This window comes from Nanorana parkeri, unplaced genomic scaffold (assembly GCF_000935625.1).
Source record: "Nanorana parkeri isolate BGI_ZX_2015 unplaced genomic scaffold, ASM93562v1 scaffold635, whole genome shotgun sequence".
NCBI lineage: Eukaryota > Metazoa > Chordata > Amphibia > Anura > Dicroglossidae > Nanorana > Nanorana parkeri.
The window spans coordinates 175,838-188,044 of NW_017306903.1; the positions used below are offsets into that span (position 1 = coordinate 175,838).

Here is a 12,207-nt window from a genome sequence, read left to right on the forward strand (position 1 = left end):
ATTGCCATTCATTAAAAAAGCATTATTCGATGTAAATAGTGTAAGAATCTGATTTTGACCTGGTATAAGCTTCTCGTATCCCCTGCAGTAGGTAGACTGGGAAAGGGGCAGGACAAGTAGCCAATGTGCAGCACAGTGACGATGTCTCCCCTACTTTTTCAAGGTATTATTTGGGCTTGCAAAGCCAATTGGTGCACATAGAGTGGATTTACATCCTTTGTGACTATTACCAAAAATATTTAATTGAAAGTTTTTGCGTATCTAGTTGAGCTTCAACTGCAGTAGAGAAATGTCAGGTCACCAGCCTGGCAGAGTTGTGTAGATGAAAAAACCGGGCACTCAGAGATATATTTATATTGTAGGAATGACAGCCCTGTATACTGTATGTATTTCTGCCTGGCATTTGCTAGACTGGCCTGCACATCTCACTGTCAGTTTGAAGATGTGTTGAAACAATGAAATTATAAAATCAGCAAGAGGCTTATAGGAAATGACTCGGTAACTTCCCCATGATGTTTTACAAGAGGTTGAAAAAAAATGACCTCACTTGTTTAGACCTCTAGCAACGCTACAAAGCCAAACACTTTTTAAATACACCATATTTTTCTAAGCTTCAGTTTAATACATGTTTTTATTTCCTAATCTACTGTTTATTGGCGTAATAGACATGAAAATACAATGAACAGAAAATGTTCTATGTTTTAACAACCCTTTAATATGAATCCTATTCAGTATTGTTCTATTAAAATAAATGTATTGTAAAAAAAAAAATAAACATTTCATCTTGCAAAATTAAATTGCATGTACAAATATTAGGAAGAAACTAGGAGCAAATCTCAAATTAAAGGATGCTTAACAATCAACGAGAGCCAAAACTTTTTATTTTCGCTTTGGATAGAGTGGAGAGGGATTTGAAGACCTGTCAGGTTTTTATTGGTGTGTCCCTACTAGGGAGATTCATCCTCTCTATTTGTTCTGGAGACCATTATGATTGAAAGTAAAAGAAAATCACAAATTTTGGGTGGTCACCAGAACAGGAATAGATGGGAACTCTTCCATTGGAGACACTAGTTTTGGTGATCCTGCTCATCCCAAGGGATTTGCCTCTCTTTGAAGGGATTTCCACTCACTTCCCGTTGTGGCTATCAGACAGGAAGTGAAGCGAAACCTTCCCAGGTGATGGCAGATGACAGATGGCAAAACAAAAAAGCTGACGGGGGTTTTAACCCTTCTATACTCTTCCAAAAACGAAAAAAAAGTTTTGGCTTTAGTTCTACTTTAAGCTGGGAAACTAGTTTGTTTAAATGACAACATCTGTAGTGCATGCATATATACATACATATATTTATTTATTTTTTGTTCTCCCGTAATCATGTCAGGATAATGTTGGTCTTCATTATCTGTATTACTTACAGATTTTTCACTACGGAAGGCCCGGAATGGGAAATACTTGCAAAGAATTGGTAGATCAGTGGTAGAGGTAAGTTTTATTTACACAGCACACCTTCTCTTTGCCAATAGTGGAGTTATTCTGGAATCGTTTTATTGGTGTTCCTTAAATCCATACATTCCTCATGACTCTTTTGTCTAAAAACTTGGGAGATCTTCCAAACACTATTCGTATCTGAGCCAGTTCCCTCAAAGAGCTTGGCCATAAATTCCACCCCAGCTGTCCGAATGAAACTACCTCCTGCAAACACATACAAAATAGGGTTTATGCTGCTACTGAGGAATGCAAGGGCTGTGACATTAGGTCTGGCAAGGCGGGCTGCTTTTCTTAGCTTCTCTGATGAGGACACTTCCCCTGACACCTCAATCATATTCACCACATGGTAAGGAAGCCAGAATAGAGCAAACACCACTATGATCATCACCACCAGCCGACTTGTTTTATGCTTGGTTTGAAACTTAGCACTACGCAGCCTCAATCCAATGTAGACGTAGCAGGACATGATCATTGCAAATGGGATCACAAAACCAGTCACTGTTTCAAACACATATTGAAAAATGATGTGTGCTGGAGAGCTATGCATGTGCCTACACTGTTCTTTGTTGTTAATAGTCTCTATTGCACGATAAATTGGCATAGGAATGGCTAACAGACATGCCATAACCCATATAGCCAATATGGCTTTGCCAACAACCAACTTTGTTCTTACAGAGAGAGAGCTCATAGGTCTTGCCACAGCAATATATCTGTCTATGCTCATAGCGGTAATAAGGATGATGCTGGCGTACATACTGAGGCAGCTAATGTAATGACAAATCTTACAAATGATATTGCCAAATATCCAGCTGCCGGTGGATAGAAGATGGAGGAATATAGGTGCTGTTAGCATAACGATGATGTCCGCAATTGCCAAATGTAAGATGAGGAGGCAGGTGACGGAGCACTTCTTCATGCACCTTAAAATTGACCAGATGACGAATGCATTGCCTGGAAAACCAATGATGAAGGCAACTGAAAGGATTGCAATGCCGAGTTTGTGGGAGTAGCTATGAGGCATCATTGGATGCACAGTTGAGTTTGAAAAAGAAGAATTGCTAGCAGTCAGTTGTCCAGGTATGTACTAGATATGGAAAAAGCCAAATGAGTAACATGTTATAACATGTTCAAAGAGTTTATACTTAGCAGCAGAGAACAAGTCATGTTTTTTTTGCATATACTGTATATTCAAAATGTCACTTTTCATTTTTTTTTACTTTAACATTAGTGCTTGTTCACCAGCTATAATGGTTGTCAGGACTTTCATTAAAGTACTTTAGCACTTGGTACTCAAGGCAGAGAATGAAAATGTGTTTGCTATGAGTGCTGTGTTTCATTTGCAACAATGTACATAAATTATCTACCACAGTTTCTGTTTGCATATGAATTTTGGGATTGTTTTCCTTATGTTCCAATTTTTTCCTTCGATAACTTGTTGAAGGATATCTAAACCCAAGAACAAAAAATGTTATATATTGCAGTCAGTTACTTACCAGTCTTTATATGTGGTGAAAGCTTTAGTTTTAATTTTTCAAACTAAGTACATTATCAGCTATTACAGAAAACATCTGTCGATCTAGCCAGAAATGCAGTGTCTTTGTCAGTTAATGTGAGCTGACCTGAAGGCACAAACATTCCTATCTGTCTCCCAAACTATCTTTTGTAAACAAATAAGAGGAAGACCTCTTTGTAGACCAAGTCAGGAGAGCAGCTTGGGTGACAACCATTGCTCCCTCCATAGTTACAGTGGAAGAGTAAGCCACCCAAGAACACGAAGCATGGTATTTACAGGATTACTAGGTGAGAATAAAGGGAAAAAAACTGAAAAGCAAACTAATACAGCCACTACATATGAGGACTGGTAAGCTGCAATATACAACATTATTGTCTTGGGGTTCAGATATGATTTAAAGGAGAACTATGGGGTTAAGGCTTTTCCCCATAGTTCTCCTTAAAGGAGAACTATGAGATGAGTGATTTCCACTCACCTCATAGTGCTAAGCCGACCTGTGACAATAAGACTGTCACAGGTCGGCTCAGTAGATCGGGAGGTGAGGGAACACATACCGGGTTCCCTCACCTCTCGATCCTGTCACGGCTCTCTGCCGTGACAGGGGGAGGGGCTGGATTCCCCTCTCCCCCCTCCGATCTGCCAGCGGTGACTGGCGGAACGGACGGGGGAGGGGGCGGGTACAGCTGGCTCTGCCTCTAGATAGGCAGAGCAAGCTGTCACTCACGCAGCTGGGCGGATCCCGTCAGCTACGTCGGGATCCGCTCCAGGTGCGGCGTCTCAGTATACCGCAAGCTGTAGCTCGCGGTATACTGAGCTTAGGGTAACGGGAGGACGCTAGTTTGTGTAAAACAGATCCCTTTAGGGATCCTCCCCTTCCTTCTCTGTTCTTTCAGCACTGGCTGGAGCTTCAGACATGGGAAGGGGCGGGTACAGCTGGCTTTAGCTCTCAGGCGCACGAAGAGGTAGAGCCAGCTATCTATTAGTCAGCTGGGGCAGATTCTGACAAAATTGTCATCTTCTCTATTGCGCTACGGCTGTGCCCTGTCATGAGAGAGGGGGCATTAGCCTGCTATTGGCAAGTTTATTCGAAAATGGACTCCCGTGACTCAAAAGAGAAGTAAAGTCAAAAAAAGGTTGGCTTCACTTCTCTTTTAAGCCATATGTGAATTACAAAACTGATTATGCTAAATTGCAAAACAGGATTTTTCTACGGAAGCAAAAGTTGTCTTTATTTAGATGGCAAGCTAAATTGTTTAGGAATTGACAGTATATTTGCAGGTACAATATTATATTTAATCTAGCACAATCGTTCTGTGGTCCTCTGCTTTTAATTTGTGATGTGTTCACTTTCAAATGTAACTTTCTAAAAGTTGTTTTAGGCTTTCTAAAAATTGATTTGGTTGTTTTGTCAAGGGAGGAAGTATGCAAACAACTTCCCACTGCTTGTGCACATTACTGAAAGCCAAGTTTCCTAAATGCTTCTTATTTTGCAAGGCATGGCAGAACACATTTTTTACATTATCATTTCAGATTTTATATATATATATTGTGGCAGTGTAAGCCAATGCCACGGTGGAGGATGGCGACCTTGGCACCCAAAACTAAGGGGCCAACCCAACCCTTGAAAAACAATCCCACACCATAATCCCCCCTCCACCAAACTTTACACTTGGCACAATGCAGTCAGGCAAGTACCGTTCTCCTGGCAACCGCCAAACCCAGACATGTCCATCGGATTGCCAGACAGGGAAGCATGATTTGGCACTCCAGAGAACACGTCTCCACTTCTCTAGAGTCCAGTGGCGGCGTGCATTACACCACTGCATCCGACGCTTTGCATTGCACTTGGTGGTGTAAGGGTTGGATGCAGCTGGTCAGCCATGGCAACCCATTCCATGAAGCTCTCTACGCACTGTTGTTGTGTCAATCTGAAGGCCACATGAAGTTTGGAGGTCTGTAGCTATTGACTCTGCACCCCGCTCTGGCATTTTACATGGCCTACCACTTAATGGCTGAGTTGCTGTTGTTCCCAGTTGCATCCACTTTGTTATAATACCACTAACAGTTGATCGTGGAATATTTAGTAGCAAAGAAATTTCACGAAACACCTGAATCCAACGATTTGGAGGGGTGTCCCAATACTTTTGGCAATATTGTGTGTGTATATATATATATATATATACACAATTATATTTATTTTTTAAACTATTATCATCATTATTATTATTAACAACACAACTAACAGTAAGTGCATATGCTATGGTCTGGAAAGCTGGGATATGTTTGTAGTATTATAATGTGTTAACGCTGTTGGGATATATTTGTACTTTTATAGTGTACCTTTTAATTATTTTTAGGTTGTGCTATTTCTCTTTTCCTTTCTGCTATTGAATGGGAACCATTGTGTTGTTTACAGCAAGTGTTACCAAACAAATTTATGTTTAGTAAATGTAAAAGTACAGAAGCCCAAAGCTCAACTGTTCAGACTTAAAGAAATTGAATTCTGTTTGACTACTAGGGATTCCTGCATATAGTTATTAGAATATAGTATTTTACCCCAAATTGAGCTTTTAAGACAGACATATCCATGTTTTACCATTTAACATTAATTTTTTAACAGTAAAATTCTACAGTCCCGTGACCGTTGTTACTTACTCCTTCAGACATGATGCTGTAGCTGTACTGAAGAATGCCGATGTCCTGCTGAGTAAATGTAAAATTTACTAATCTTAATAAAATTAACTTATGCATATTACCAGTCACTTTACAACATTTTGCCTGTTCATCCTAAATCTGACATAAATCGTTTTTCAGGTGCATATTTATAAAGCAGTGAATCGGACATTCATTTGTTGCAGGTGAATCTTCTAATGCATGTGACAGTGAATGATTCACCACTGTGAATGGTGAAAGTCACATTTACTGTTTAGTTAAAGGAGAAGTATGGGGTAGGGATGCACCAATACCGGTTTTTCGGTATCGAGTTCGAGTACCGATATTTTTCTTTCGATACTCGCCGATATCGGGTGGTATCAGGAAATTGGGTGGCGAATCATGATCCGTCCGCCACCTTCCTGATTGCCTGTGAAACTGGTGTTCTATCGAAAGAACACCATCTTCACTTGCCGAAGCTGCCTTGTTTCCTGATCAATCAGTAAGCTGGGCTTCGGGCCATGAGGTCCCGTCCGGCTTCCTGATTGGTCTAGAAGCCAGGCTGCCTAGCAACAAGTGAAGCTGGCTCCTTAGCCAATCAGGAAGCTGGGTGGCATGTTATGACCTGCCCCCGGCTTCCTGATTGGCTGGGAAGCCGGCTTCACTTGTTGCTAGGCAGCGTGGCTTCCTGACCAATCAGAAAAGCGGGAGGCGAGTCATAATATGCCACCCAGCTTTCTGATTGGTTAAGGAAGCCAGGCTGCCTACCAACAAGTGAATCTGGCTTGCTGACCAATCAGGAAGCCGGATGGCACGTAATGACCGGCCTCCCTGCTTCCTGATTGGTCAGAAAGCCATGCTGCCATGCAACAAGTGAAGCCGGCTTCCTAGCCAATCAGGGAGGCGTAACCCACCGCCCGGCTTCCTGATTGGAAAGGAAGCCGGCTCTATGCTCCCTTGGCACTGCCGGTCAGAGGGAGACCTCCCTCTGACCGGAAGTTCCAGTGTCAGTGGTAAGCATCAGAGCAAGTACTGGTATCGGTGCATTCCTAGTATGGGGAGAGTAGGACATACACTCCCTGCTGCTTAGAGCATACACTGCAGCTGTACTACGACGGCTCTAAGCTGAGCTGACTGACCACATGACCGTTCATCACTCTTAGTCTTGGTCTCTTTTCCCTGCAGACTGTCAGCCACTGCCCCTCACAGGGATTCCCTCCCTCTCTGTTCCTGCAGTGCTGGCTGGAGCTACAGATGGGACAGCATGGTTGTCTCTTGTCAGCCATGTGCAGAGAGGAAGAGCCAGCTGTCAGGCAGTCTAGGTGCAACCCAACAAAATTGCTGGGATCCTTCTTAACTGTAGTGCGATTGTGCAATGTCACCTAAGAATGGGCATAAGCCCACTATCTGCTGTTTTTGGGTCACAGTAAATAAATTCATGTAACACAAAGAGAAGTAAAACCAAAAAAGGGTTTGGCTTTAATTTTCTTTCAAATGCCAAAAGCAAAACTGAAAACCACAGGGCTTTGATGGAAAATACAACATGGTTCAAATACCCTAATGCAGTTTGGAAGTGCTGTTCAGACCCTGCATAGGTATGCATAGGTAAGATATATATATAAGGAGAATTAAAGTTTAAACCGGAATAAAGTTACACTCCATGTTGCGTACACAAAGGTAATTTCATTAGCTAGCACCATCCTACAAGCTGTATAAATAAAGTTCTCTCCTTGCCTTTGGGCCCCTTCTATGCCATATGACCTATATTACAAATTATTTTGATTTGAAGCTGCCAATCTTATGTTGTATGAAAACTTACTTTGTAATAGAGGCTCTCCACTGGTGTAAATGGTTTTTTTTTTTCACTTTTAGAACTACACTTTAGAATATACACGAAATAAGCCACTATGAAAGCAGCCACATTGCTTAGAGAAAGACATCAAGGAATAGTACTGATTATCATATAATTCCCTTTGATATTGCAGAAGCTCTTAGGGTAGACCTTTTGCCCAGCCATTAGTTCAAGGTGTTTATTGGTACATTTTCTGTCCAATTACTTATTTTTCACTAAGACCCTCTGTGTCTCTAAATTGGTGGTGTTATTGGAGCAGCTGATGAGAAGTATTCATCCCCGTTAGAGCTGCTCAGCACCCCTACCTTCTTCATGTTCTGGTTTGTTGCCATGTTTTAGAGAGGGATGGATAGCATCTGGAATCAACATCATTCAGTTAATTGGTAAGTGGTCTAAAAAATCTGAACTACCCTGCTTTATTTCTTGCAATATTCTTACTGCATATGGTCCTGTATTTATTATTTGTTCGTTTTGCAATATTTGGATTATCCTTCATAATACATTTTCAGCTATTTATACATAGCTTTTAAATGTTCCTCTTTGAAGTGGCTGTTCCTCTTTTGGAACCAAGTCCCTCTGTCCTTTTTTTTTTCTGAGTTTTATTTCTCTTTTTAGTCTGATGTATAGACTTCTATAAAAAATGCACTATTTAATCACCAGAAGTAATATGCTACACTAAACCTTTATTCCAGCCTCTAAATTATTGCATTTGTTATTTTAAAAAGCCAATATAAGGGAAACCTGTGTTAAAGGAGAACTATGGGGTTAAGTCTTTTCCCCATAGTTCTCCTTAGGGTAACGGGAGGACACAAACTAGCGTCCTCCCGTCACCATAGGCTCAGTATACCGCGAGCTGTAGCTCGCGGTATACTGAGACGCCGCAGCTGAACGGATCCCGACAATTATGCCGGGATCCACCCAGCTGCATGACTGACAGGTAGCTCTGTCTATCGAAAGGCAGAGCCAACTGTACCTGCCCCGTCCGTTCCGCCAGTCAGCGCTGGCGGATCGGAGCGGGGAGGGGGGAATCCAGCCCCTCCCCTGTCACGGCCGAGAGCCGTGACAGGATCGAGAGGTGAGCGAACGCCGGTATGTGTTAGCTCACCTCCCGATCTACTGAGCCGACCTGTGACAGTCTTATTGTCACAGGTCGACTAGAACTATGAGGTGAGTGAAAAGCACTCACCTCATAGTTCTCCTTTAAAAAAAAAAGCTTAACCAGCCTTTTTTTGCATATTAATACTCTGTGGTTTGCATAACTGGGATGGTGTCATGTACCTTCATACAAGGGCAGCGCAAATAAATGGATACATTAGAATGCAGTTGCTGGTGGGCACTCGGACTGCACACCAGAAATCTCTGTCATTTTTTTTGTTAGGATTTTATTGAAATGTCACAAAGTGACATTTCATCAGTTCTATAGGCCCCAGCTCAGTGCAATTTAGAGCATTGTGTTGCACTGCACTGTGCTGAAAAAAAGTGCTGCATGACAGACTTAAGGTGCCCACACACCTTGCGACAATCATACGATAATTGCGGGAAATCCCGCAATCGTACGATTATCGTAAGGTGTGTGGAAGCCGTGCGACCTCTACTACTGTAAGGTCACACGACTTTTATCTTAGGAACATGTTCAAAAACCCGCCGAGCATCGTACGACGTTCGGCGGGTGTGTAGCATGTTTGTAAGATAAAAGCCGGACGGGCCGGTGTGCGCAAGCCCCCTCAGGGGGCGCAAGCTTGCGATCATTGCAAGTACGATCTGCCTGTCCAAGATAGGCAGATCGTACGTTTTTTTTAATTACCTTACAACCATCGCAAGACAAAAGTCTTGCGATGGTTGTAAGGTGTGTGCCCAGCCTTATTTTCAGAGCACAACTGTGAACTGTGCTGAAATCAATGCAAACTGCCTTGTGTTTGCATTGGGACTGCACTGGGAAAGGTTGCACAGTGCAGTTCAGCGCACCTAGTGTGCACGGGCACTAAAATGTGTCCTTCTTTTCTGCCTTAGAAAGTTTTTTTGTTATTACTTGTGTCCAAGCTTTTATTTACTATGTATTATGTCTATTGTAATGGTATTTATTAGAGGAGCACCAAATTTGAATTTTCAGACCTAAACCAAAAATAAAATTGTCAGGCCGAAAACGAAAATTATTATTTTTTCTAACCTTTTTAAAACGTTTTTTAAATTTTTTCTTTATTTATTTTTACTGTTGGGGCTCTGGGAAATATCATGGGTCTAAACTAGGGATGCACAGATACTTTTCGAGTACCAATGCCGATACTTGGCATTTTCATGAGAACTATCAGGGTTGCAGCTGGGACCTGGCTCTGGCCCCCCACCACTGTCCTGAATCATTAGTCTGTATTGTTTTAGAAAAACTGTCACATGATGATAAACAAAACTGTATCAGTACTCGTACTTGTAAGTACTCGTCAAGTACCAGTACTCGTACTCGCAAAACTGGTATCGGTGCATCCCTTTATATTTATAAAAACAAAATCGTACATTAAAACAGAGATGTACAAATCCCAAGAGCTCCGTGTGCTCCTTACAAATGACAGCTGCCTCCTAATTTTTGAATTTTTCTCTAGTCTAGTCTTGGAGCTCAAAAGTATTGGTACATATACTCGTACTTGTACCGAGTACTGTACTTGGTATCTGTGCAACCCTAGTCTAAACAGACCCCTGATATTTCCTTTTTGAAATAGAAAAACAGATTGAGGACACAGAGTCCTGAATCTCTTTTTCTGCAGCCCCTGTTATGAATGAACAGGAAGCCTCTGAGTGTTTCTGTTCATTCCAAACCTGTAGAGATATTATGTTTACTATGTCCACAATCATGAATGAACAGGAAGTGGAGTAGAGCACTTCCTGTTCATTCATAATTTGGGACACAGTAAACATACTATGTCCTCAATTATTTACAAACACTCAACGGTCATCTGATTGTTGAGTGCTTGTAACTGCTCTCCAGCCTGACTCCTTTGGCTGTCACAGGAGGCAGAGCGGGCAGTGTGGGGAGGAGAGTTTATTCTCCTGTGACACAGCTGACTCTTCCCCGCACCACCGGTTGGGCCTCTTTTGACAGCTGACAGCTGTCACTTCCCCACTCTATATCCTGAGTTTCTGCCTGTCACAGGAGGCTGAGTGTGGTGGTGCTGGGGAGCAGAGCTCAGCCTCCTGTGACACGCTCACAGCACTCTTCTCCCCGCTTCACTCGGCTTTCTGAAGTTTTCTCTCCTTTTCGCTGGACGCTGCTCTGAAGGAGGAGAGAAGCTATAGATACACTGCAATTTCGGCCCAAAAATTTAATTTTCATCATTTTGCACAAAGTGCCATTTTCGGCCGATATGTTTTGGCGGCCGAAATTTCAGTGCATCCCATGTCCTCTCCCATACTCCTGTGTGTATATTAACGTGTCTAGATGCATCTATTACAAACCTACATGTTATATGACTGCAGGAGTAGTTTGCAGTGTGTCCCATCAACATTGTATCAATAGGCAAATGCAGTCTTAGATGCTTCTAAGATCAATCAAAATGTATTGACAGGTAAATGTAAACTGCAGTTGACCTTCTTCTACCTGCATTGGACCTCCTGCACCAGGCTGCTTTAAGCTGCTTATGCATTCCCATTGACTTTTACAGGGAGAGAAACAGTTCAGACATGAAAAAAAGTCCATTGATACTAGCCTTTAAAGTTTAATGCCAGTTTCCTTGAAAAAAATATATACAATTGCCTCCAGGTGAACTGTATACACTGCAAGGAATCTAGCACATTTTACTGCAGATTCATTCCCTTTTCTGGCCTGAAAAAATGGGTGTTTGCTTTACCATGTCCTTTATTAGTTTGGTTGGGAATACTGGAAAGTCTACTTGGATTATAACCATCTGAGAATTTCAGTGTTGCAGGAAGAGAAGAAGCACCATATGCATCCCTTAAGCATGAAGAGTCTTAGAAAGCATTTTGAGAAAAGCCCAATTCGAGTGAAAATTTTTTTATTTTGAATAGAGGGGGCAAAGATCATAGACTTTGTCACTTTTTTTGCTGTCTGGGTTCCTACTGGGAAATTTCCCCTAGCTTTACGTCTGTAATGGCAGGAAGTGAGGGGAAATCTCTCCAGACAAAAAAACAAAACATCAAGTCAGGGCGGTTAAAATAGTAGAGAACATTTAGAACTTATGATAACATTTCTATTGCATTGAATGCCTTCCTGTCCCAGTGATAATTATACTCCCCTTTTCTTGTATAGGCATCACAGGAAAATCAAGGGAAAATCCCCCCAATGGGGTCGCAAATAGAAAAAGAAGTTTGACTGAAATTATAACTTCTCCAAAGTGATAAAAACTGGGGCTAAAGCTAGTCTTTACTCTAGCAGAAAATGAGGTTACTGAGGGAGTCTGACACTCTTGGTGATTTTTCTAAAATCTTGCCTCACTGTATATTGAAATGGAGTGGCGATTTGCAACTAAAAAATAATAAAACGGTCTGTGTAGAAATAATATTTATTTTTTTTTTAGTGAAAGTGTAGTTTGTGCTGAAAGGTTAAAGTGACACCAAACTCAGGAGTTACATTTTAAAATACATTTAAGTACCTGAGCTGTTAACAGCAATGGGGGGAATTTATCAGCTTATCTGTCTCATTTTCAAATCTTAACTGAGCAAACTGAACAGAGATGCTGACTGATTCCCCCCAATGTA

At 41.6% G+C, this 12,207-nt stretch overlaps 1 protein-coding gene across 1 annotated transcript; it reads right to left on the bottom strand.

Annotated features, from left to right (window-relative positions):
* Window positions 1-1,517: 1,517 nt before the first annotated feature.
* On the bottom strand, window positions 1,518-5,671 carry LOC108792377 (leukotriene B4 receptor 1-like). The gene is made up of 2 exons (XM_018563146.1): window positions 5,655-5,671; window positions 1,518-2,570 (listed from the first exon to the last, which is right to left on the bottom strand). Exons 1-2 carry the CDS (start codon window positions 5,664-5,666, stop codon window positions 1,527-1,529), a joined length of 1,056 nt encoding a protein of 351 aa, XP_018418648.1. The 5' UTR covers window positions 5,667-5,671; the 3' UTR covers window positions 1,518-1,526.
* Window positions 5,672-12,207: the final 6,536 nt, after the last annotated feature.